The sequence below is a fragment of the Tiliqua scincoides genome, chromosome 1 (genome assembly GCF_035046505.1).
Source record: "Tiliqua scincoides isolate rTilSci1 chromosome 1, rTilSci1.hap2, whole genome shotgun sequence".
NCBI lineage: Eukaryota > Metazoa > Chordata > Lepidosauria > Squamata > Scincidae > Tiliqua > Tiliqua scincoides.
The window spans coordinates 291,890,286-291,917,970 of NC_089821.1; the positions used below are offsets into that span (position 1 = coordinate 291,890,286).

At 45.3% G+C, this 27,685-nt stretch overlaps 1 protein-coding gene across 1 annotated transcript in view; it reads right to left on the minus strand.

Annotated features, from left to right (window-relative positions):
• Nucleotides 1-238: 238 nt before the first annotated feature.
• GALC (galactosylceramidase) overlaps nt 239-27,685 on the minus strand; it is a 56,078-nt gene continuing 28,631 nt past the window's right edge. Inside the window, exons 7-17 of the mRNA XM_066628171.1 lie at nt 26,134-26,264; nt 24,355-24,510; nt 22,302-22,426; nt 20,120-20,247; nt 18,385-18,474; nt 16,799-16,888; nt 11,633-11,777; nt 10,320-10,500; nt 7,965-8,125; nt 6,567-6,643; nt 239-3,968 (exon numbers count right to left, since the gene is read on the minus strand). Coding sequence (XP_066484268.1) covers nt 3,825-3,968; nt 6,567-6,643; nt 7,965-8,125; nt 10,320-10,500; nt 11,633-11,777; nt 16,799-16,888; nt 18,385-18,474; nt 20,120-20,247; nt 22,302-22,426; nt 24,355-24,510; nt 26,134-26,264 — 1,428 coding nt within the window. The 3' untranslated portion in view covers nt 239-3,824. The remainder of the gene's footprint in view (nt 3,969-6,566; nt 6,644-7,964; nt 8,126-10,319; nt 10,501-11,632; nt 11,778-16,798; nt 16,889-18,384; nt 18,475-20,119; nt 20,248-22,301; nt 22,427-24,354; nt 24,511-26,133; nt 26,265-27,685) is intronic.

Below are 27,685 nucleotides of genomic sequence, written 5' to 3' on the forward strand. Positions count from 1 at the left end.
CCTTCAGCCCCTTTAGGGCTGTTCTCACCCACCCTCCCTTTAGGTTACAGTTCAAAGTTAGCTAGCAGCTGTTTGGGAACAGGAAGGAATTTTTGGCTACCTGACTGAGAATTTTGGCTGAGAACAGGAGTGTTTTTTTCCCCACCTCCACCTGTCCTGAAGTGATAGGTAACACTGAAATAGTAATACTATTTAAATATTCTTAATTAAAAAAAAATATGAATAAGTAATTGCAACATCATTTATTTTCACACTTTGAAACACTGAACTTCACAGTAGTCATTCACAAACATCAGCCTTTGACTGAAACATCATAGAAGCTTGTCAAGACCTGGACAAGATAAACATGGCCATTAAGCTGTGAAATACACCGCATCTCCTAATTCATAAGTTAACATAAAACTATGCTCTTGATTATACAACACTTAGTACACCAAAAACCACCAAGAGAAAAATATGACTGGAATTATGAACCTGCATTTTTGAGTTTAGTCAGATTGACTAAGCTCACCAATTAGTCGCATCATGCACATAATTTTATTTATGGAATTCTGGCACAAGGTGTGATGGCCACAAGCATAACTGGCCTTAAAAGGGGATTAGATACATTCACAGAGGACAAGCTGATCGGTGTACTGCTCATGGTGGCCATATGCCACATCCCGATTCAGAGGCAGCTTGCCACTGAATACCTGCTCCCTGGGAATCAACATGGGGAGGGCTACCTGCCTTCATGTCATGTTTGCCATGCCCCCCAAGGCATCTAGCTAGCCCCAGGGGAAACAGGATGCTGGAACAGATGGATTTGGGATCCGATTCAGCCAGACTCTTCATATGTTCTTATGCACATATCCTTCAGAGAGCTTCCCCTGAATGGCACTGCCCCAAGCTTGGCAACCTCCAGGTTCTTCTGTTATTATATGTGGATGATATGGTCTTACTCTTGTGCTCTTGGTGGGCCTCCTGAGACTGCTTTTGTCCCCGACTATCTGCGGGCTAGCAAGCTGGAGATCCATTCTGAAAAATCTAAAATCATGCTTTTTGCCAATAGGTGGAAAATTTATACATGGGCCTGTAAGGGTAATAGAATTGAGCAGGTCCAGCAATTCAGATATTTAGGTATCACCTTTCATTTTAGACATTCTTGGGCCCCCCATCACCATTCAATAATAAATACAGCTAAACTCACCCAGGGAGGCAGCTATGTTCAGGCTGCTCTAAAGGCACTTGGGGTGAAAGTCATTTCTCAAGCCTTCTACAGCATTCTGGTATGGTTTAAGGCACTGGACCTTTCCACAGAGCGTATACAATCTATTTTCCTGTGGAAAATACTAGGAATACCCTGCTGTGTCCCTTACTCTGCCTTGTGCCTAGAAACTGGTCTTGTATGACTAAATACGCAGGCTTGGTTAAGATCTGTCAGATTTTGGACGGGCAGAAGGATGGCCTTCTAATTCGACTTCTATCGGACTGGGATCTACCCTGCAAGGTTGTAGAATTCTATGCCAAGATAAAATTCTTGGGTTTAGATATTGCGGTGATAGGCATGCTAGCGTATGCTGCGGCGCTTAGGGTTATTAGAGAAAGATCTTTAGATAGCAAACGCTGGAAATTGTTTAGCAAAGTAAATACCACATGCTTGCCACTGTTCTTGCATCTGTCTATCAGCTGTCAGTGACAGCATCTTATTTATACTACCTATATAAACCACAGGCAAGGAGGGCCTTTATACTAGCAAGATACAATGCCATCCCCTCAGCCCTGCTGACAGTTTGGTATAATGGTATACCTAAATCTGAGAGACTCTGCCCCTGTGGAATGAACTGTGTGGAATTGCTTGAGCATGAGTTTCTTTCTTGCCTTCTACATCAAGACCCACGCCAGAAGTTTCTTGCTTCTATGCTTGTGAACTTCAATGGCTGGGCTGACATGGCCATTCTCCGTGCCTTCTTATCACTAGAGGAGAGGGAGAAACTTGACAATGTAGCCTCTTTTGTCCTTGCTGTTCTGAGCCCCAGAGAGGTGGGTTTCAATTATAACCATGCTGATTGCATTGTGGCTAAATAGGCTCGGATTGTTTGTGTGTCTGATCTAAATATTTGTTACTGTACAATTGCTAAAGTGTGGATTTGTCTTAGCCGTGTATGTATTTTTCCTTGGGATGATGATGCTGTTTTTAATACCAATAAAGGTTCCATACATGCATGCATGCATGCATACATACATACATACATACATACATACATACATACATACATACATACATACAGAGGGCTTCCCCATTTATTAAGTTACTAAAATATTTGAATTCAACACATAAGGCACTATTCCAGGCCTATGGGTCAAAAGAAATTGATACACCTATTTCCTTCAAAAATAACCTGATGTAGCAGAACATTCAAACTCACAGACAGACAGACAAAACAGCAAAATATCCACATCTTCAAAGGTGCTTCCATTAGCAAAGTTTAAATTCTATTTGTCTTAGAAACCTACTTGAACTGAACAAGCAGTGGTGGGGATAAACCCATTGCTCAATACAAAAATCTTCAATTATTTTCCAGTAACTTCAAGTGGGCCAGCACATGGTTTTAACAAATAAGCTGGCATTCTGCAGCATCATAGCAGCCATGGAGAGATGTCAGTACATTAAGTAGTTTTGCTTTAAGAATTTGGTCTCTTATTTCAAAGAACCCAGCATTCCCTAAGTTAGCAACTTAACCTAGAAAGAATACATGAGAGGAATTCTGCATTAATTTGCATTTAACAGATCAACAGTGCATTTGAGTAAATTCTTCACCTTGAGACAATTCCCATCTGGTCTTACCGAGAATGCAGAAGGTCACCTCAGTTTTGCAACTAAATTCATGTGGACGTACTATTTGTGAGGCTCATAAAAACTGGGGCACCAACATATATGCCATCCACATGGAGTTCACACCAATCTCACCTCCTCACAAACCCAATATGGCTATAGATGTGATAGACGTTAGCATTCTCAAGGCAATAGTGTGAGAGATGTCTCAAGATGTCCCTAAGACTAGAGAAAAACATTTCCATTAATTTTCACAAGCAACTTTTTGCAGACTTTTTCTTTTCACATTTACCTAGAGAGAGAAGTAGACAAAGAGTGAAAAAGCTCAAGGCAGTAGACATTGTTGGGCCATCTCCTGCAGAATAAGTAACAAGCACTTTCAACAAATTTGCTGCACTGCAATTAGTTGAGGAGGTAGTTTAAAATATGGCACTTTGTAAGTGACCCAGGCAGCCATGAACTTTTTCATTAAAAACAGACAGACATAGTAAGACTTTAAAGGCTAGAAGTGAAATTGCTCATTTCCTGGGAGAAAGCACTTGAATCCATTTAGCCCGTTCTTCCTTTACCTCAGATAAAATTACAAAATATCTTTTTAAATTACAGCACTTCGTCGAAGAGGCACATTATCTGACTGCCAGTTGAGTCTTGGTGAAAGGAATGGACTTCACAGCTACTCAAAATGTTGAAAAACAGGTTTGTGAAGGCTCTCTCTGGTGCAGAGGTGTGCATTCCAATAATCTTAAAAGGCCAGCAATGTGTTAAACAGAACAAAAACTGAAAGCTTTAAAAACTGTCTTTAAAATCAGCATTTTCTTTCCAAAAAAGTATGAATTTGGATAAATTCTTAATTAGGAGGATATAGGCATTTTTAGAGAAGAAAGCCAAATTCAATCATAGAAGCAGCAGTGGGGGGAAAAATCCCCATCATCATCATCCACAAAAAAATTAATTTTCAAGGTTGAAACTGACACCAGTTCAATGGACTTGACCCAACACAACAGAAGCCTCAGCTAGCCTGAACGTGAAAGTTGTCGAATTGTGTAAATTCAAAAGAGTGTGTCCCAATAGCTGCCCAGCCATTTGTTGGCTCATTGATGGTGACGTTTTCCCAAAGTGGGTTGCCATTTAGCATGCCAGAAGCATTGGACCCCTGTCAAAAATAAGGGGACAATGTTAATGTACAAGGTCTACTATGGATTCACTAGACAGATAATCAAGCAAGTGGACTGCAAAATGTTCAGGTAATGTGAAATGCTAAGGCCAAGGTAGTTCAACCTTAGTAAATTAGGGTCACATTACACCAACAAATGCTCCAGAAGCATCTTTCCAACCAAAAGTTTTTTTTTTCTTTAAAACAGCAACAGAGGCCAATAGTTCCAGTCTGAACCTGAACACATAGGGAAAGGACCGTTCATTATCTCACAAACTGGACCACCACTGAAGCAGCTATTTGCTCCTGAAGTGAAATAGCTGCTTCAGAACACAAGTAGAGGGAGAATGACCTTCTGCACATGATCCAGTTCTGACCAGGATAACTGTCCCATGCCACTGTTAAAGAGAAAAGAGGACACTAGCATGCATTTGCATGCTCATGCAGCTAGCTGGCCAGGTTGGGCTCAGTTAGAAAAATGAAAGCCTTGCAATTTCTTCAGATCTCCCCACCGGAGAACTTCAAAAGCAGAAGCAGTTGCTCTGTGGGGAAAAAAAGCATCTTATTTTGCTACTAATTCCCCAGAAGACCTACTTTGTGTTTCACAAGCATCCAAATCAGGCTAAAAAACAGACGGTACCGGGAGCTAATGTGTATTGCATGCTCCAGGTGGAAATCTTGAATTGGGGGGAAAGCGGTGCTCCTAATTGACTGAGATGGGGAAGGGGAAAATAATATCTAAGATGTATGCCTATGCATCATGTGAGCTTGGAAGCTCAATTCAAATCACTACCACATTCAAGGGCTAAAGACAGTATTTGCCAAGTCAGGGGCTGACCCATAAATGGATTATTCTCTGTAAACCGCTTTGTGAACTTTTTGCTGAAAAGCGGTATATAAATACTGTTAATTTAAAAAATCTACTTGTACAGTATCATTTAATACTCTTTTCACTTAATTTTGCCAAAGGTCTAGAGTTCCACCCATTTTCTTTCAATGTCTCCGAATCGGATGCAGTGTCAAAACATACCTGTAGCTCACTGGCATCTCATATCCCTTCACAATGCATAAGTGTTTGGGATGCTTTGTGTTTCCTGCATGTTGGAAAGAACTAACTGCTTTGAAAAGTACGAATGTGTGGGTTTTTTTTTTCCTCTGTAAAAGTCTGTACTGACCTTTCCATTTTAGAGGAAAAGGTTAAAATCTAAAGGAAAAAAGGTCACAAGACTATTCAGTTCAAGTAGTGAATCGAACACTGCAAGGTGGAGGTCTGGAAAGAGACAAGGGAGTCAACACCTAGGTTGCACTACAAAAAACTCTCAACGTGATCTTAAAATAACTTAGGGCATAATCCTAACCAGGTCAACTCAGAAGTAAGTCCTAAATTGTTCAATGGGGCTTACTCTCAGGAATGTGTGGTTAGGATTGCAGCCTTAGTTGTTCCCCTTTGAGTCCATGTTTCATCTGCTATGGAATAATGTTTTTCATCCTGGATCCACAGTTCCGCTCTCCCTCTTACCACAGTAAATGCCTCGATTCAGGCTCCTTCTCTAGCTTAGAATAGGAAACATGCCAAACAACGAGGATTTCCATCCCCTCTCCAACCCCAGGACCAGGGCAAGCCCATCCATGATGTGAACAAGTCCATCTGCAGCAGGTGGGGGGGGGCCTGAGCAGAGGGGCAGCGAACAGACGTCGGCCAACTCCCCCACCACAGACAGAGTCTCCTTACTGGTCCTTCCCCTGCATAGGCTCCTTATACAAAGCAGCCACTGCATAGTGCCCTCTGAGCACACCTGGCACTGCCTGCTTCATAAAAAAAAAAAATGAGCCTGCACAATGGAAAGAGTGAGAATCACTACACTCCAATCTTCAGAGTCCAGTGATCTGGCTCCCTTGCCTCCCTCCACTGGGTCTTAAAAGAACCAATGGGGAAAGATGAGGGAGCTAGATTGCGCTTTCCTCTGTGCAGGCTCTTTAAAGCAGGGCTGTCACACATAAGGCCAGCAGAAGCAATTTATCTATCCCCCATTAGAATTGGGCTCTCCCAGCTTGATAACTGGGCTCTCTCATAGCTTAAAAAATATGAACAAGATTTGCCCCTTTTTTTTGTAGTCGTTTGCAGCTAATGAGTTTCTAGGTAAGAACAAAGTGCTTATTCATGGCCATCCTCTGCTTAATGACATTACTTCCTGCTTCATGATGCCACTTTCGGCCCTCAGCAGGCATCATGAATGCTAACTTCAGCCCTCTGTACAAAACAAGCTTGACATCCTTGCTTTAAAGAAAGGCGGGATTCCAGTAGCCCACTAGCTGCCAATAGCTGCAGCTGACGCTGTCCAAGGCTGAACATTTCAGTGAATGCCATACACCACCAAAACCAGTCCTAGCCTTTCCCTAAAACTCAAAGTTTTAGATTTAGAAGTTTGGGGATGTTTTTGACACGAGAAACAGCTGCAGCAACAACTCTTGTTTACGTATATCAATTAGCCTACGATAAAATTGGTTTCATTTTGCTTAAAGCTGCAGCTTCCAAGATTAAGTGAGGACTTGCTGTAGTTAAAATTAATGCTATTTTACTCTAGTTTCAGGTCTTACCGTGAGAGTTAGAGTGAGTGTATGCCACGCGTGAGCCCGCACGCCAGACAGCCCTTTCATCAAGACCTTGTTACCAACTGCAAAAAAATTATGCATTAGAGAACATTTCACATTAATACAACTTGACTGACATTGCGTAATGCCTTCAGTGCCCTGAACCATTCTAACCTATGTAGTAATTTGATGCATTAACTTTTAAGACTATCTGCTGGTTCAGAATCTTTTCAAGATCCGAAAAACAGCAATAGTTGGCAAGATTGGAGAATTAGTGGTAAAGGGATACAATCATAGGAACAGAGAAAGTTGCCTTATACCAAATTGGATCACAGGTTCCTCTCTAGCTCAAGAGTTGTCAATTGCTGTTGTCCAGAAGTAGGTTTCAGAGAAGCGTTTTTCCTCTGTTCTGCCTGGAGATGCTACTGAATGCCTGTGAAACCATGGTGCTACTGAAACCATGTGCTCTGCCAGTGAGCAGTGGTCCCTCCCAGAATCATTACCTTCAGCTTGGTCATTTCACAAGAATGATTCCTTTTTAGAAAAGCTGTATTATATACTTTTCTGTACAAGCACACAGGGTCCTGAGCCAATTTAATAAAGGATTTGACCATTTGAAACTAAAATTCAAATCTGGAAAACAGAACATTTTAAAGAGTTTTTAAAAATTCCACACTGGAAGGAATCAGCCATTTAAAAACACTTTGTCCAAAGGTCTTGTAGAAAGACAGAAGAATCTAAAACCCAGTGAGCTCTTTTGACCTGTGTATAAGACTAATTCAGTCGTCACTCTTACAATGGCAGGTTGCCCACTGGCAAGTGATTTTTAAACTCTTAAAATATTCTGTTTTACACAACAGAGAATAAAATAGCAACAACATTGATCTGGAGTACAAGGGCAGCAGTACAACCAAAAATCCAAACTGGAGGCCAGCCTAGTAACCCCATCACCATTACAACTCTCATCCCCGCCCCACTAAAAATTCAACAAAAATGTCAGGGAACCAAGCAAATTTAGCTGTGCTCAGTTGAGGTACATGGTATGTTTCTGCTGAGCACAAGCAGCCCTGAGCTTTCCTGTCCTGTTCCAGAGAAGTTTTAGTAATTCCTTTAATCCTTGGGCACTTTTGAGTTAAAGAAATTGGGTTGAAGCAATGTTATTTTCTTCCCCCTGCAACAATTAAAATCACTGAGTAAATAGCAAAAGCATCTTGGCTCAAAATCAAAAAGGGGGGAAAAAGATAAATCTATCAGTTTGTACAGCAGCTCAAGTGATAGAACTATACTGCATAATGGATTTGAATTCAAGTATCAAGATTTTAAGGATGCCTGTCTGCAATAGATAAACTACCACCAACTGCAATCTAATAATAATAATGCAAATACAAATCTTTAGATACTTACTGAGATCATTTGTGACTTGATAGGTGCCATCAGGAAATACCCAGAAGAAAATTCCTTCTGCAGTTAGGGTATACTCCCCACCTTTGTTAACTCTTCCTGCAACAAATGCACCTCCATTATTTGATTCTATGTAGACATCGCAAGTTATGGTTAGGTTCACCCTGTAAAATGAAAAAGTAGTTTTCAGCATTGGATAATGAAGAAACATGTCAAGAGAGTGAAATCTGCCTTCCAAAAAAAAAAAGCCTTCTTAGCAGGGAGGTAATAGCTACCATCTTTGCACTGACTCCATCAGCATCTGACCTGCTACATTCCTCTTAGCAAACAAGACTTCTATAACGTCTCCAAATATTTGTTTATTTTAAAAAAGAAAAATACTACAGGGTGACAAACCCACCCTGTATCTCATGTTTCAAATATAAAATATGAATATATATATTGCCAAGATATTTCAGAGCTATAACTGAGGGGAGAAAAAACTGTGAAGGCTTTCAATCAACTTTAATGAAGACTTACAAGCAGTGTGCGCCATGTGGGAAGGTAGGGATTTCTCAGTTATCACATTCTTATATGCTTACAAAGTGGCAAAAGACTATTGCTTGGGTACAAGTGAATGAGTTTACTACATATTCCCAACATCTTGAGTACAGGGCTGTGGAGTTGGAAGCAATTTTGGGTAGGGTAGGCATCAGAGGTTTTGTGTAGCGTGCCTACAGCCCTGCTTGAGTGTCTCAATAGATCTAAACATGCAACTAGTTTGTGGTAACAGAATGACCACTCCTTTGTGCGATATAGACAAACACAATCCAATCCAAGTCACTCTGTTCAAATGGTCCCTTTAGCCAACATCTGTCTTTCATCACCGTCTCTTTAGAAAGCTATGCTTTGATGTGGACAGCAGATGGCAGTCTTACATCAGTGAATAAACATTGCTACCTACAGTAGTTCCAAGTTGGCCATAAAGCAGTCTCAAAACAAAACAGGCGGCAGCAGTCCTTTTGTACTCCTGAAAGTTGCATATTACATATTGCAATTAATTAAAAGTTGCATATTGCACTGCCATTACCATATTTCCTTCAGTCTCAGTTTGTGCCCCCTGTAGATAAGACATTCACAACCCAGTAATTACACCAGCCATCAAATACTGAGATAACCAAAATGTATTAAACATAGGGCAAGAGATAGGTACTTCTCACTGCTCCCTTGGGTTCAGGATCAAAGCACTGCATTGACAATGAATTTATACCAAGAACTTAAAAGGGAAAGGTTCTATTCAACAACTAGTTTACTCCCTTAGATATTAAAAAAAAATAGCAGACATGTTGCACACCCCACCACACATAGACAAGTTCAAAGAGCTTAGGGACATCATTCACAGAACACTGATGAAGAGCTTCTGCCTCAATCACGGTCTCATTCAGACCTCACCACAATGGTTAGAAAGTTGGACAGAGTGAGAAGTTACTTTATGGTTTCCTTGGAGTATGAACAGGAAGGAATAAGGATTCTCATTTCAACCTACCCACTGACCAAGCACCATCTAAATTTATGACAGTATTTTTCCCTAAAAGTAGGCAAAATTAACAATATTTCTCAACAACATTCCAAACTTTTCCCTGAAATTTCCTGGACCATATATGAGATTTGGATCCATTTCCCTGATCTAAATTCAAGTTTATGATTTGATCTCTTTGGTTCTCAAATAGTTTATTCATATTTTAGAGCAGGGGTTGCAACCCTCTTTTGCATAAGGGTCAGATATCAGGAACGTCAACTGGAAGAACACATGTGTGAATCTCCCAATTAGGCCATAGAGCTAAAGGAAAAAAAAAAAAGATATGTATGGTGTGGAGAAATTAATGTCCAAACAAAGAATGAACAGAAGCTTTTGTTCTGCTTACACTGTAAACCTTGTAGAAAGAGAATTACAAACTTGAATTCTTTTTTAGGACCACCACAGACCATGTAGATAAATCTTTTGGGGATGACAGGCCAGATGATTTTGGGTGGAAGGCCAGATCCAGCTTGTGGGACATAGGTTGCCTACCTGTCATACAGCAAAAAAAACTATTCTTCTCCAGAATATCTTCAGCAGCGTAGCACTCTTCTTCCTGACTCCCCCAAACAATATTTACCCCTGTCGAATCCCAGTAAAATTCAGGGGAACAAGTTTTGCTAACAAGCAAACTTAGGACTTGTTTTTCCCTTTAGGAGATATAAAAAGGTGAATCAAAGCCAAAAGGACGGGAGTTGAATGAAATTTATTTCAAAGTCGAAGTCACTTTTTCCTCATTAAGCAATGACACTGGATATGCAGTTTGACATAGTGACAATTTACTTCACATGGATACATACCAATTATAGTTCCCTATAACGCTGATGGGGTTCATAGAATCAATAACCCAGGTTACAGGTCTTTGTGTCACCACCTGCCGGAGCGTATAGACATGCTTCCCTGGATCAGAAGTGTTTACAAAGTACTCGAAAACTCCAGTCTGATCAGCAAAGTTTGGTGCCAGGCTAAAAGGTGGGTTGCCTAGTTGGAAAACAAAGTGCTCATTATTTCACTGCTGTAGGTGTTTACACTACATTGACGTGGCTACTTTTCTTGGTTCCACAAGAACTCATTATCTAGAAGGCAGCAGATTATTGCCACATTTCTAGCAGAACAGGTATTCCACTGTCGCCCATCTGGCTGCAGACTGCCTTAATATTTCTGCTCAGCTCACAGGTGAATACATTTTATCCCTGTTGTATATATGCAACATTGGGCAGAAATGGCTTAAGTGAGGAGATTCATCAAGCTAAAGAAAGGCACCCAGGAAATTATAACTGAAGTCCAACAAAGAACCCCCATTTCTAACTTGCAATTGAATATATGGGCTTGTGAAGGTTGGGAATCACAATACAGATGGCTGTTTCAGTCTTCTGGGATCAGACAAATCTTTTTCTAAAGTGGGAAAACAGCAGAAATAAGCTCAAAAGGCAGCTTTTTGGATACCAGTGGCCACCTCCACTCCACTCAAATGTTTTGATTCTGGTAGATAATAAAAACTATCATCAATCATTACGAATCAATATTATTGTCTAGGACAGGGGTCTCCAAACCCCAGCCCAGGGGCAATATGGAGCCCACAGTGAGCCTCTATTTGGCCCACGGTCAGCCTCCCCTGCAAGTCTCTGATCCACTTGAAGCTGTTCTGAGGTCCTAAAAAATCACTTCCTGATTTTCCTGAAAAATTGCAAGTAATTTTTTGTGCCTTCTGAAGATCTTAGAAGGTCTTCGGGAGATGAGGAAGGCCTCCTCAGCCCTCCGAACATGTTCCGGGTGTTTGCTGTGATGTGCTTTTTCTGAAATATTTACTCCTGTATATTTAAGTAAGTTGCTTGGGAGGTGGGGGAATGGGAGTCCATTTAAGTGTGTGCTTTATTTCTGTTGGTACTTGGAGAAATCCTGGAAATTTGAGCCCATTCATTTATTAAGTTTAATCTCTAATGTATTTATTTAAATTTTATATTTAAATTTTTTTTATGTGGCCCTCTGGCCGTAAAGTTTGGAAACCTCTGGTCTAGGAAAGGTCCTTATCAAAGACTTTGATACAACAGTTCAGACCCAATGCAACCATAACTGAAGGAGTTCTCAGCTGTGACTTTAAGGGTTTGCTTACGGATATTGAAATCATCCGTGTAATTTGAAGGAAAAGAGCGGGATGGGGGAGGATCTGGATATGGGGTTTTACTGCCTGATGTCAGAGTTGTCAAAGTGTAGACTTCATCCAGCCCCAGATTTACAGTTAGCACTCCTTCCGTGACCTGTATGGAGTGAAGAAAAGCAGGCACTTCACCGGAGCCAGAAAGTACACAAGAATATTTCATTAAGAAAACATGCCTTGCATTGACAAGCAACACAGGAGTCCTGTCAAAGACTAATATTATGACAGACCTAAGCCTGCTCATGCCTTCAGACACAATGCTTTATTTTAACATTACGAGCTGCTACAATAATAATAATAAAACTTTATTTATATCCCGCCCTTCTCCCTAAAGGGACCCAGAGCGGCTAACAACATATAAAAAAAAACACATTTAAAAACATAGATTAAGACAAACTGCAGATAAAAACATTAAAAACACATTAACAGCGACCTTAAAAAACAGTAGTCAGATTAAAAAAGAGTACAAAAGAGCAAGTCACAGAGGAGTCAGGCCTGTAAAAACTACAAAATGTGTAAAAAATGTTTAAAAGGCCAAAGAATCAGAAGGCTTGAGTAAACAGCAGTGTCTTCAGGCCTCGCCGGAAACTCTCAAGAGAGGGAGCCATTCTCAAGTCAAGGGGAAGGGAGTTCCATAATGTTGGTGACACTACCGAGAAGGCCCTATTTCTTGCAGCCGCCCCCCGGACCTCCTTGGGTGGTGGCACTTGTAAAAAGGCCTTCTCTGATGACCTGAGAGGGCGAGCCGGATTGTACGGGAGTAGGTGGTCCCTAAGATATCCTGGCCCAGAGCAGTATAGGGCTTTAAAGGTCAAAACCAGCACCTTGAATTGGGCCCGGAAACAAATGGGCAGCCAATGTAGCCCCCGGAGAAGCGGACTGACAGAGTCAAACCGCCTAGCTCCAGTGACCACACGGGCCGCCGCATTCTGCACTAGTTGCAGTTTCCGAACCGTCTTCAGGGGCAGCCCCATATAGAGCGTGTTACAATAATCTAACCTCGATGTCACCGTGGCATGGATCACCGTGGCCAGGTCTGCACGATCCAAGTACGGCCGCAGCTGGCGCACCAGCCGAAGCTGAGCAAAGGCCCCCCTAGCCACAGCCGCCACCTGGGAATCTAGGAGCAGCTGCGAGTCCAGGAGGATCCCCAAGCTGCAAACCTGCTCCTTCAGAGGGAGTGCAACCCCATTCAGAGCAAGCCGATAATCCAGCACCTGCATCGAGGATTTCCGAACCAGGAGAGCCTCTGTCTTATCCGGATTTAATTTCAGCTTGTTAGCCCCCATCCAGATCCTTACTGCTTCCAGACAGTGCTCCAGGCCCTCAACCGCCACCCTGGAATCTGGAGGAAAGGAGAGATAGAGCTGGGTGTCATCAGCATATTGATGGCACCTCACTCCAAACCCCCGGATGACCTCTCCCAGCGGTTTCATGTAGATATTAAATAGCATGGGGGACAGAATTGAACCCTGCGGCACCCCGCACCTCAAAGGCCAGGGTGTCGAGCAGGCATCCCTCAGCACCACCATCTGGGACCGACCCTCCAAGTAGGAGCGGAACCACCGCAAAACAGTGCCTCCCAACTTGGCCAGTCGGCCCAGAAGGATACCATGGTCGATGCTATCGAAAGCCGCCGAAAGGTCCAGCAGGACCAACAGGGACGCACTCCCCCTGTCCAGTCCCCGGCGTAGGTCATCCACCAAGGCGACCAAGGCAGTTTCCGTTCCGAAGCCTGGCCTGAAACCAGATTGAAAAGGATCCAGATAATCCGCTTCATCCAAAACACTCTGGAGTTGGGTCGCCACCACCCGCTCAATTACCTTGCCCAGAAACGGGATGTTGGAGACTGGCCGGTAGTTATTCAACACAGTGGAATCCAGGGAGGGCTTTTTCAGGAGGGGGCGAACCACCGCCCGCTTCACGGCGAATGGCAACATCCCCTCCACCAAGGAAGAATTGACCACCCTCCCCGTCCACTCAGCCAGTCCCCCCCGGGCAGCTCTAATCAGCCAAGCTGGGCAAGGGTCAAACAGGCAGGCAGATGGCCTCTCACTCCAAAGGAGTCTGTCCACATCCTCAGGCTGCACAAGCTGAAAAGAATCCCACAACACTGGACAAGCAGTTGCCAAGGGGACATCATCAGACATTATCAATGTGGCATCCAAGTCGCGACGAATACGATCAATTTTATCTGCAAAGTGTTGGGCAAACACGTCGCAGCGGCTGACCGTGTATTCCTCCTGGAGTACCGGAGGGGCCTGATGAAGGAGGCCCCGCACCACACGGAACAGCTCTGCCGGACGGCTATCAGCAGACGCAATGGTTGCAGAGAAGAACGATCTCTTTGCTGCTACCACCGCCACGGAGTAGGCTCTATAATGAGCTCTACTCCGTGTTCAATCAGATTTATCACGAGTTTTCTGCCACCGTCGCTCTAGACGCCTGCCCTGCCGCTTCATCATTCGCAGCTCCTTAGTGAACCAAGGAGCCGCTCCGAGTCTGTGACGTGGCAGAGGTCGCTCCGGAGCAATCTCATCCAGAGCCCTGGCCATTTCCCCGTTCCAGAGGTCGACCAGGGCCACAGATGAGGCGCCAGTCTTGGCAGTGGGAAAATCCCCCAGGGCCCTCAGGAAACCTTCAGGATCCATTAGCCTCCGGGGGCGGACGATAGAAAATGGCCCCCCGCCTCTGCGGAGGAAGGAAGTCGCAACAAGCCTAAACCCTACCAGGAAGTGATTTGTCCATGACAACGGAGTGATCTTGATCTCCTCTACATCCAGATCGCTGCCCCCGTGCCCAGCTGTGAACACCAGGTCCAATACGTGTCCTGCTGTATGTGTTGAGGCCCAGATCTTCTGGGACAGGCCCATGGTTGTCATGGCAGCCATGAAATCCTGAGCTGCACCTGCCGCAGGGGCCTCGGCATGAACATTGAAGTCCCCCAGCACTAACAGGCGGGGGGCCTTCAATGCCACCCCTGAGATCACCCCAGTCAGCTCAGGCAGGGAGACTGTTGGGCAGCAGGGCGGGCGGTACACCAACAGAATCCCAATCCTGTCCGGCCCTCTCAACACAACATGCAAGCACTCGAACCCAGGAGACTGCTGGACAGGGCACCTGGTAAGGGAGATGGACTCACGATAGACCACTGCAACTCCCCCTCCCCGTCCCTGCAATCTTGGCTGCTGCAACACCTGGAAACCTGGCGGACAAAGTTCAGAGAGACTAACGCCTCCCTCCACATCCAACCAGGTCTCCGTAATGCATACCAGGTCGGCTTTCTCATCCAGGATCACATCCCGGATGATACAGGTCTTGTTATTCACCAACCTGGCATTCAAAAGCAGCAGCTTCAGATCCAGGGACTCACCGCCAGGACCACCAGGTATCCGAGAATTGGGGGAAGGACCAGAAGGGGAGATGATCAGCCTGTGATAAACTCTCCTTCTCCTGTAACGGCCTGTCCGACCCCCACCACCATATCTCCCCTGGCCCGTCACACTCTTGATAGTGACACCCTTCCCTTCCCCTGAGCTCTCTCCCGAGAAAACAGACATGTGGCGAGGCCCACCTTCTGAGACTGGCCTGTAGGCAGATCCTCTGCTATAAAACAGCTGTTGCTCCTCTCTCCCCTGCCGCAACAGAAGGGGAGGAAATCTGACCGCTGTTGAATTGGTCCACTGTTCAAAAGGGCACCCAATCTTCCGGGCACGAGCCCCCGGCTACGAGCCAAGGGCCAAGAGCCCCTTTGGCTCTTGCCCTTTGGCTCGCGCCAAAGGCTCGCACCTCTGGCAAGCCCAGCAGTTCTAAATACCTGGGGGAGAGGGGAGAGCAATTAGGCAGGCAGGCCGGCTTGCAGACTCCACCCCTCTGCTGGTCAGTCCCCCCAGCTGGGCTCTTCCAGAGTAACTGCCTCTGGAGAAGTTTACAGACAGCATTCGACAACAATGAGTTATATAGTAAATGGAGGCAGCATGTGCGAGGTGGGGACATACGGAGGACTCATCAGGCAACTTTTATTTGTTTAATAAATTTATATCTTGTCTTTCCTCCACATTTATGAATGCCTCCTATTTATAGGATAACAATGGAAAGATGGCAAGTAAAGCAAATTGGTGTTGATTAGAACTGCAGCCCTTCCCTGATACTCTGCAGACGTCACATATATTTCATGTTAAAGGAGCTTAAACCCCAAGCACTAACCTTACAAAAGTAGACATGCAGAAACTCTTGAGAGGCAAAGGAAACAGAAGGGTGCCAATTAGTCACACCAACAACTTCAGATGTTAGGGAGAAGCTGGGTGGGAAAGAGTGACTTGCACTTCTTCCCACTTCAGATAATCTCACAGCATGAAAATTCAACCTCTCCTGTGGTGATGTGACTCTAAGGGCACAATCCTGCCCTTCACTTGAGATGGCGCAAGTCCCTTCCACCAGTCCAGGAGGGTTGCAAATGTGCTGTAAGGAACAAGCCTCCATGCCGACTGAGGCAACGAGCCTTGCATCAGCCCGACTGGGTCGACATAAGTCTCTGAGATAGGAGGGGAGGGGAGGGGGCGGGGAAGAGAGGCGTTCCTGGATGGGGGGAGGGCGGGCAGTGGGCAGCCCCGGGGACGGGCGGGCAGGGAGTGGGAGGCGGGGCTGGGATCCAGCAGTTATGCCAAATCCCAACCCCCATTCCCGGGGAGATCAGAACAGCTTAAAGCCACTCCACTCTCCTTGGACTTGCGCCAAGTCTGAGGAGACCCATAAGGGCAAGGGTGGTTTGCCCAGAGGCAAGGGGAAAAGTTCCCCCTTGTCCCTGGCTGAGCCACTTTTGGCCCCTATCCTGCACTGGGTACAGTGCAAGCCTCCTGGCTTTCCTGTTCCAGCACAGGGTAGGATTGCGCCCTGAGATGCACACACTTAAGGGTATGTCTCAAGGCATTAACAGAGATGCTTCCTGTATTCTCTCATTATACACACAACACTATAGAAGAACAGCAGCCAGGGAACTAGAACACTCTTAACATTAATAAGCAGCACATTAAATAAGCAGCACAGCCTACAACACGGATAGAAGTCAGCTCTGTAGTAGCAGCTGTTGTGATACTACAAAGTCGTAATAAAGGCACTCACATTTCTGGGTCCAAGTGACTGGAACAAGGTGGAGTTTCCTGATGTAAAATCAAGCTTAGAATACCACATGTGAAGAGCTTTTACTTTACTCTGAGGATAAAAAAAAGAAACAGGAAAGGAGAAAATTACGAGGAAAAAAAGTTCATCTATAAATGCTGTATCCAGCGCAGGATTGTGGCCATAAGCGGCTCAGCCAGAGGCAAGGGGAAATATTTTAGCCCTCTGGGTAAGGGCTGCTGGCCCCTATGGTCTCCTCAGACTTGCGCCATCTTTTGAGGTGGCACAAGTCTGAGGAGAGCGAAGCGGCTTGACGTCGCTCTGTTCTCCCCAGGTACAGGGGTTGGGACCCAATATATCCGGGGCCATCCCTCACCCGTCCTCCCCCCATCCAGAAATGCCTCCCTCCCACCTCTCCCCCCACCTAAATTTTTCATTGTGTCAGCCCTCCCAGGCTGACGCAACTCACAAGGAGTAAGCAGGTGCAAAGGCTTGCGGAGGCCTCCGCAGGCCAGTGCTTCTTGGAGCACTGGCCCAGCTTCCTCCTGAGGAGGCACAAATGTGCTTTATGGCACATTTGTGACCCTCCTGGGCCAGCAGAAGGGACTTGTGTTGGCCCATGGGCGCCTTTGGATTACACCCTTACAGTCACTAAGAAACCTATAGCACAAGCCTAGGCATGTCTACTCAAAAATAAATCCCACTGTGTTCAATGAGGCTTACACACTAGTAAGCGTAGGACTATAGCTTCAAGGCCTTGTTTCAACTGGCAATGTGCCTTAAAGGCTCATTAGACAAACAATGAAGACTGTTCTGTTCTACACTCTAGTAAGTGTAGGACTATAGCTTCAAGGCCTTGTTTCAACTGGCAATGTTCAACTGGCAAGGCTTAAAGGCTCATTAGACAAACAATGAAGACTGTTCTGTTCTAAAACAGAACATGTTTCTGTTTCTTGATCCGTTTCAGAACATGTTTCAGATGTTTCAGAACATGTTATGCTCTTATGTTCTTAAAACATGGTGGCGATGGAACCAGGAACAGCTCTTTAAGTGAGGGTGCTTCTCAGCACAAAGCGCTCCAACAGAAACCCCTGACCCCAGACATCTACTGCACCTCTGCAGTGTTACACAGACACTGCAGTTCCTGCATATACAGACCATTTCTTGATTCCCCTGTGATCCTATTGCCTAAGGAAGCGGACTCCAAACTGAAGACCGCTGTGCACTGGGAATACCTTCCACGGCGCAACCGGTGCTTACCATTCCGGCTCTTTTGCACCCCAGATCATGAGGACGTGATGCTCTGGGCAGTCACAGCTGCCTGGAAATCACCAGAGTCCATTGCACCTGGATTTCTGGGCAGATGTGACTTCCCAAAGCATCGCGTCGTTCCAATCTGGAGTGAGAAAGAGCTGCGGCGTACCAGAACGGTAAGCGCCACTCATGTGGGAAGGAAGGATTCTCTCAAACACCAGATCCAGCCTGTGGGCTGGGGTTTGGAGAGACCTGGCCTAAAGTATACTTATTACAGACTAGTCACAGTACACAAAAATGACAGAAAGCAACTACAGCATGTGCCATTTACTTACAAAGGATCCTTTGAGGTGGAAAGTTGCTTTCTGGGGCGACACAATGTATGGAAGTAAGGGTGGCCGGATACACGCAGAGTGTCGGTAAGTCTGAAAAAAGTGTATATAGAACACTAAGGAACACACACCAATCACCGTCTCAGATCAAGATAATATATATGCATCTAACGGGCAAGGGCATCTTGAAAAAACAAGAAAAACGCTGTGTTCATCACTGCTGCTTGGAAGCAGTTGCAAAATGCGATGTGATAACATTTTACAAAAGAGTTAAGAAAGGGGAGACCAAGATCTATGACGGGCTGAGCTTAAAGGAAGCAGAAGCTGTCCTATTTTGCACGCAGGATACATCTAGAACAAGAAGAGAAAATGAAACCTACCAGCCTCAAACTGTGGATTCAGTAGGGATATAACCCAGGTTTGTGGTGCTGACCACAGAATACAGCCTGAAGCAGTTCACCAACCACCATGAATGTGGTTCATTCAAGAAGCCTCAACCCTCTTTCTAGCATCTTTACAAATATCTAGTTTCTGTTTCGATGTCAGCATTATATGCTTACTTTTGACGTTTCTCTTACCACCAGCACCACTGATGCCATCACCACACACCGATGGTACAAGTACCCTTCATTTTACATGTTTGATGCAGAGTGCAGTCCTGAAGTGAAGATAGTCCAGCGCAGGACCTCTGATAGTCTAGGACTGTCATGAACACGTCATAAAGCACATTTGCAGGTAACCGAGAGCTGGTTTGGCCAGGGCAAGGAATACTTCATATACCCTACCTAAGCAATTTTACAAACCCACTATAAATGATGATACTGCCATGGGGTTGTTGATTGGGTGGTGTTGCTTGGGTTTAAGTCAGGGGTTCTCAAACTTCTCGGGAGCAAAACTCCCAAGGTAAGACTTTGCGGGGAAGGGGTGAAGGTAGCAATGCAATCCCCAGGATCACATCACTAATGGGGGCAAAGGGCGGGTGTTTTTACTTATTGAGGGCTGGTGCAAAGTCCAGGAGTTGCAGGGAGCCCCATGCAACCCACCGCAGGGCTCCCCAAGTCTAGAAAACTAAAAAAAAGCTATTGCAAACTACTTCTGGTTTGCGATTGTGAAACCGGAACTGGTTTGCAATAGCTTTTTTCCCCATATTCTAAGACACGGGGAGCCCTGCAGATGGCTGTGTAGGGTTCCCTGCAATTCCTGGACCATGTGCCAGCCCTTAGTAAGGAAAAACACCCCCCTTTGCCACCGTTAGTGATGTGATCCTGGGAATCGCATTGCTGCCTCTCCCTTTCCCCACCCCTTAAAGGGCAAGGGGCTGAGGAACTCAGGCAGGGGTGTCGTGACACCCCCGTTTGGGAACCATTTTGTATTCATTCATTTATTATACTTTGGTCACTTATATGGAAAAGTGATTTAGAAATAAACAAACTGATCCCCATCTTGCAAAAGTGGGGGACTGAAGCTGGGACACGCCTGCCTAAAGCTACATTCTGAATGCACATCAGAGGTGAGATATGAAAAGAGGTCTTCCCAGCCACAGCGCAGCCACGATGCTACATCAGCATGACAAAAAGATACTTCTAGATGTCACCTTTACAGTGAATTGATGGTCACATAAGTAATCAGAAGCATATTTCAAAGTGCTGTGCCATTATGGGTACACAAGTGAAGTGATTTTCAACACTGGCTGTTAAAACCTACCAAAACAAACAAAGGAACATTAGAGAGTATTTACCATTGTTTCAATGATGATTGTAATATTGCCACGTCCATCAGTCAGGGCCACATAGCTGCCACCTGCTTTCAAATGCCCATCAACTTTCAGGTAGTGCCAGCCTGGTTGCGTAAACTGAGTTGTGTGTGCTAAGTCAAAAAGCAAAAAGAAACATTAAACAAATGCTAATTAAAAGAAGGATTTATTTATTTTCATGATATCCCACTATTCAGCCTTTTTATTTCTAAGGGTGTGTCGCCCAAGCCCAGCTCTAGTTCCAGTGCCCCGGCATCCTAGGGAGTAAGGAGCTCCTCAGGGGTAGGGGAGTGGAGTGAATAAAGCCTGGATCCTGCCCCCAAGCAGGGAGTCTCCCAGGGAGCAGGGCCTGAGACCTCAGGAGATCTCAGGCCAGTCACATGGCCAGAAAGGGTGGGGTTGGCTGGGGCAGCTGCTGGCTTCATAAGGAGCCCGGCAGGCATAGGGAGAGTTCATTCCTCCTTGGGGTCCTGCTTGGGTAGGGTGGCTCAGGGAGGTGAAAGCAGTCCCTGGCCAGTTGAGCTGTCTTTACCCAGCCCTGAAGGGGGAGAGAAGCCTCAACCAGGGATACCCAGCCCCTAACTCTAGGAGGGGAGGATTCCTGGCGTACTTGGAGGGTGCAAGAGCCTTGTCAAGGTATCGGATCTCCTGGCCCCCTGGGTTGGGGAGCCTTCCAGCTGGGCCAAGATGCTGCCATCAGCTCCAGGCCAACCATTACAGCCCCGCAGCTGTGGGGTGGTTGGCAGACAACCCCGGGGCAAGGCATCACTCCTCTGCCGCGACATTGCCATCACACAACCTAAAGACTGAGGAGGGGGAGTCCTTGTGACATAACAAAGCCCCCCATGAATGTAAAATCCTTGACCGCAATAAACCACCCATTGAAACCCCTCTTCCGAACTCGATGTCTTCTTCCGCGGCGCAGTAAGTTTGAGAGGGCCCTCAACGTGCAAGAGGAAGCCCCGCCCCTGGGGGAGGAGGGGCGGGCCCCTGCCATGGAGGTGACAGGTTGCAATCCTAGGTTGCCCTTGGGCTGGTGAAAGTCCCTTGAGGCAGCCCAGGAGGGTCACCTCCTCAAGGTGCTCTTCGAGCACCTCTTGAGAGTCAGCTAGGCCAGCGTGGGGAGGCGCGCCAGCCAATGGAGGTTGAATTCAGCCTCCGTGCCAACAAAAGGACCGAGCCTTGCATCAGCCGATGAAAGGCTCTGAAGTGGGCAAGGAGGAGGTGTTCCAGGGTGGGAGAGGGCAGGCAGAGGGTGGTCCCAGGTGTGAGCAGATGGGGAGCAGGAGGTGGGGCTGGGACCTGGCAGTTATGCCAAATTCCAACCCTGCTCCGTAAGCACCATGGAGCAGCTTTAAGCCACTTTGCTCTCCTCAGACTTGTGCCAGCTCAGGAGGTGGCACAAGTCCGAGAAGACCCATAGGGGCTGCAGTGGTTTACCCAGGGGCAAGGGGAAGAGTTTCCCCTTACCTTCGGCTGAGCCACTTTGCAGCCCTATCTCGCCTGTTCCAGCTCAAGATAGGATTGCGCTGTTAGGAAGCTAATAACCAACTATAAAAACAAGTTTGGCTGGTTGGTTTTTAAACAGAACACAAGAAAAACTGCACAAGAATACAACTAATTCAAATGTTATTTTAAACATTTACACACAGCTATTTAACACTGGTGGACAATTTAACATAACAACATCATTATTATTTTTTAAATCCTAACCCAAAATGATTAGTAGGTTGTGGCATGTCCCTTATTAGGAAAGGCTACAGCGTTTGGGGCTCTTCAATCTTGAAAAAGTGCACCTGAGGGGGGACAGGATTGAGACATACAAAATCATGCAAAGGGATGGATAACGTGGATAGAGGGATGCTCTCTCTCTCTCGGACAACACCAGAACCAGGGGACACTATTTTTATGCTGTTCTTCCTTGCATTCCAATTTCTTTGTTTTATTACTATTTTATTGTTTCTAGTCTATTGTTTTAAAGTACGGGCTTCCTTTTCTTTAAGGTGGAAAGATAGTGTATACAATAAAGGAAAGTTTTCCGTTACAATAAAGGAACTTCAATAAGCTATTCCACTCACAAGCAGCAACTCAAAATGCATTTCATAACAGAAAGTAGCAACCATTGAACATTCGTGTCTATTTGCTGAAGTGATAAGTAAAAGTTTACCTGTGATCCATATGGGAGAATTCACAGTGTAATGCCCACTCCATGGTTCATCTGCTGACATTAAACCACACTCACCATAGGAGAGTTCTTTATAGTAACTTGCTATTAAATTCCAAGCAATAGTGCTATTTTTTAAAAAAAGAGATAAGAGTTAATGTAAAGAAGTTACCCAGCTGGTGTTCCTGCGCAGTGGTGGGTGGCCCTGGGTGTGGGCGGGGAGCAAGTAGTGGGGTTCCCAGGGAGATTGGAGCGGCTTCAAACCGCTCTGCTCTCCTTGGACTTGCGCCACCTCAAGTCCAAGGAGACCCATAGGAGAAAGGGCACCTTTCCCAGAGGTAAGGGGAAAAGTTTTCCCTTGCCTCCGGCTGAGCCACTTTGGGCCCCTTTCCTGTGCTTATAGCGCAATCATCCTGGTTTGCCTGTTCCAGCGCAGGATAGGATTGCACCCTAAGTAAATTAAGAAATATTTCTGTAGATTTTTAAGTCATAAAATGCAAGTCACCTTTAGAAGAATGGCAGTATAAGAAACAAAACATCCTATGTTTGTGTCTACTTCTGTTTTGGAAGGATTTTGTCAAGCTGTCAGGACATATGAAACCCAAGTCTAAAGGAATTTAATTGGTCAAAACACTAACCCACAAATACCAGTTCCAATTATAGGAAGTCATACTCTATTACACCTTACATTTCACAGTTCTGATACACACACTCAGGGTCCAATCCTATTCAACTTTCTAGCACTGGTGCAACCACAATGCAGCCCTGAGATAATGGAACAAACATTTCCTTACCTTGTGAAGACCTCCATGACTGCCTCTCCACCACAGTAAGCAGTGCACACCCCACTGGCACTGCTGCACTGGTACTGGAAAATTGGATAGTATTGTGCCTACAGAATATACATATACACCAGCGGTTTTCAACCGCTGTGCCACGTCACACTGGTGTACTGCAAAGTTCCCTCAGGTGTGCCGTGGGGCCAAGAGTTAGGCAGCAGCTGCGTGAGCAGGAGAAACGGCCGCTTGGAGCCTTGTGCGGCAGCAGGAGAAAAAGGAGCAACCCACGAAGGGGCTTCCACACGGTGATTGGGCAGCCAGAGAAGCCTGGAAGAGCTCCCGGCAGTGGAAGCGTAGAGAGAGTGAGAGTGAGCAGTGAGCCAGAATGTGGGAAGCAGGTATGGAGCTAGCTAAGCAGCTGGCTGAAAAGGATTCTTTTCCATACCTGCAATGTTCCAAAGTGACCCTCCCCACATTGCCTCCACTGGCAAGCCTTTGGCTTTGACAGTAAGGGCACTGGGCCACAATCCTATCCTCACTTACCTAGGAGTAAGCCCCATTGACTATAATGACTTGGGCTCTTGGTCACACTCTTTTTCAATGAGCAGGCAATTGATGCTTTTCTTTTCTCCCCCACCCCCTCCCTTCTCACACACACATTCTTCCATCATAATTGCAGTTAACCCCTCTCTTCCTACCCCTCCCCTCCCTCTTCCCCACCTTCCAAAGTCCTGAATCAGTTGCCTGATGTTCTCTCTCTTCCCCCCCCCCACTACCCCAGTGAATTCTGCATGTTTCAGTCACATCTCCTCACTGCCCCTCACCCCACATTTCTCCAGTATGTGCTCAGTCTCACCTCTCTTTGCCAACACTTCCTGGCATATCAGAGCATATCAACTGATAACAATTTGATCACCTACTTCAAAACATTGTTCCTCCTTTCCAGAAACCACATATACTTCTCTCTCCAAGCTTCTTGTGAATTTCTTTAATTGTCATGTAATGATCTAAGGCTGCAATCCCAACCACATTTTCCTGAGAGTAAGCCCCATTGAACAATAGAACTTACTTCTGAGTAGACCTGGTTAGGATTGTGCCCTCAATGTATTAGTTATATTAATTAACTGTAAAACAATGCAATTAAAAAAGTGCCTTGACAACTTTAATGCCTTGTCAGTGTTCGTGAGCTGAAAAAGGTTGAAAATGGCTGATATACACTATACATGTTCACACACACACACACACAAACGTATGTCACCATTCATACCAGGACTTACGAGGTCATGTTCCCATTCACAAAGTTTTGGTTTAGGATTCGAGCCCAGCAACCTGCGCCCACTTCATTATTGACAGTGCTGTAGTCTTCTGAAGCCCAGAGTTTCTTGCCAGTTGACAAGGCATCATGTGTGGTTATTGTTCCTGGATAGTGAGCCCTGAACAGAACAAAAAAAAAGTTTGTATCTCATTCCAAGAAAGCACTCCAGATACACTTGAATTAAGAGGTTGAAGAACACCAAATTAATCAGAAAATTACAGAATTTTTTTTCCCTTTGGTTACTTGTATTAGCCTTTCTTCCCTATAGATCATACACAAATTGCAGCAGGAATACATTAAAATAAACCAGTAAACATGTGAATCTGCAAATAGATCAGCAGGATGCACCAAACATTCTCATAAAGGATTATGGGAGAACAGTCAGCTTTGAAGAGATGCCCTAACCCGGAGGTATTCAATTTGTGCATTGGGGCTCCCTGGGGCATCTTGGGGAGAGAAGTGGCTGTAGCTGCTCAGCTCAGCTGCACCTGCTGCCTCCCTACTTGCTGCTTTTCTGCAGCTGTGAACGAGGTGGGGAGGGCTGTGAAACATGGTGTGGGGAGGTGGGAGAGAAGGCTGGCTGGGCAGCGGCAGAGGTGCTGCATCTCATCAGCACAGGGTGTGCTCCTGGCAGGCTTCAAACTGGGAGGGAAGCCTGACCTAGAAAGAGCTCTACCAGTAAGCACTGACAACGCAGCGCTTGCCTCCTCCACTTGGGAAGGAGGGAGCCCAGCCTGCTCCTAGTGGGGGGGGGGTGTCCAAATGCCCCAGCCTGCATTCCTCTGTCTTGCCTGGGGGGAATAGGGTGGCATCTGCATGTTGGGGTGTATGTGTGTGAGAAGCCCCCATCTACTCTGGAGGTGAGTTGTAATCTTGCTCTGTGTGGCTGCAATCCTATCCACACTTTTCTGGGAGTAAGTCCCATTGACTCAAATGGGACTTACTTCTGAGTAGACCTACATAGGCTTGGGGTCTGTGTCAGCTTAACCAAGGATCTTCACCTTTCTTTTTCCTCCCCTTTCAAAAAAGAAAAAAAAAGCTGCCTTTGACCAGTCAAGCTTTGTAAACAAAAATTGATTAAAAAATAAAAATTCCTGAAAATTCCTTTTTGGCCATCCCCCTTTTTCTTCCTGCCCCCTTTTTTTTTGGGGGGGGGGGGTATTTCCCATGTTGGCTGCTATTACAAGACTATTATAAAGCCGCCCTGGGTCCCTTTGGGGAGAAGGGTGGGATAAAAATAAAGTTTATTATTATAAGACAAAAGGCACAATCCTAGCTTGGTCTACTCAGAAGTAAGTCCTATTGTGTTCAATGGGACTTACTCCCATGAAAGTCAGGTTAGGATTGCAGCCAAACAGTCTCTGGGTCTTAGTTTGCACCAGTCTGCAATTAGCAGATACACACAAAACAGTCTTCCCCTCCCCCAGCAAATTCATCACTTCTCCCCCCATTTTCAAAACCCTCCAGGTGTGCTGCTAACAAACTCAGGGCACAATCCTATGCAGGTCTACTCAGAAGTAAGTCCTATTTTGTTCAATGGGGCTTACGCTCAGGTAAGTGTGGTTAGGACTGCAGCCTCAGAGTGCTGGCAGCTGTTTTTTTGTTTCTAGTGTATAATTATAACACCTTCCTTCCCATTTTGGGGGTAACTGAGGTGAGGTGATGTAATGGGGAGCCCTGGCCAATGCCATAAGGATCAGGGGAACCACGGGCTGGAAAAGTTCAAGAACCACTGCCCTACCCAATTATATCCACCACTTCACGAAGCTCAGAGTCCTGCAGCATTTCAAAGGAAATTGGCTCCCAGAGGTTATCACAGGCTATGATTCTCACCCGCTGCAGCTCTTGTTTATCCAAAGTGTATCTTAAAAGCTTTGAAAATAAAAGAGATACAATAGGAGCATTTTTCTCACTTGTAAAAATCAAGGTTGCTTTTCTTTTAGTACAAAGCAGCAGAATAACTACCAAATAGGTAGTCAAAGTCTGCTGTTACATCAGGTCTTAGGAGACAGGAAAAAGCAGCCTGTTTTCACTAATACACAGACACAAGTCAGAACAGATGAACTATAAAATCAGCCACAGGATGGGAAGAACGAGAAAGATGCTTTCTCCTTCTCCCACAATACTCGCCAAGGCTCACCCAATGAAACTTACTGGCAGAAGATCCCAGATGGATGGAAAAAATTCACACAGCACATAATTAGCCTGTGGAATTTGTTGTGACAAGATGTGGTGATGACCACTAGCTCAAATTGACTTAAAGGAGGATTGGACAAATTCATGGAGGACAAGTCTAAAAAGGGCTTCTAGTTATTGATGGGTGTTTGCCACCTCTAAGCTTAGCAGCAGTTTGTTTCTGAGTAACAGATGAAGGAGGGAGGTACATCTTTCTCTCCTGCTTCTGGGCTTCGCATATATCTAGTTGGCTATTGACTTTGTCCACAAAAAACTCACAGGACTGTGGACCAGCTGAGCCTTTGGCTCAATCCAGTAAGACTGCTCATGAATCATTATCACATTCTCTTGATGAGAGAGTTCTGACACAAGATATTAGCAACTTACAAAATCTGAGTCATGTAGAAAAATGTTAGCAGTCTGAGCACTTGTGCTAATGTCACTTTAAGCTACACTACTTTCCCAGAAGGCATCTGTACTTTTTTCAAATTAGAAGAACTATAGAGAAGTGTGAGACATAGTCAGGAGACACACACACACACACACACACACACACACACACACACACACACACACACACACAATTAATGAATTTGACCAAACTGAAAGGTGTCAGTGTTATATATCTCTGCTTCAACCCTGGCTTTAGAGATAAGAGATAACAGAAAACCTCCACATGCATGCATGCAAGGGAAACAAAAAAAATAGGATAGACTAAGGAAGCTGCCATGTCAGTAGGGCAAGCAAAGACAAAGAGGCTTTTGTAAGCAAAAGATGTCAAGGTGGGAAAAATGAGGATTTGGTTAACAGTTTTTGATGAATTTGCTAATCTCGGACTACCCTTCCTCTTCCTTTTCCCCAGAGTTCCCATCAGCTAGACAGGAAGCATGGAAGACTTCTCTTTCTGTCCCCTGCCATCCAAGTAAAGAGTAATCATAAAGTGTTTTCCTTTCTTTATGACCAAGTGTCTTGACGTGTGCTTTAAAACAGAAGTCCCCCAAACTACACCCATGTAAGCCAGCTCTGCTAAGAATAAAGCCCTAACCTTGACTAGATGACCTATTAGGCCCCTTCCAACTCTATGATTCTAACCTCATTGCAATTCTACAATAGGGCAC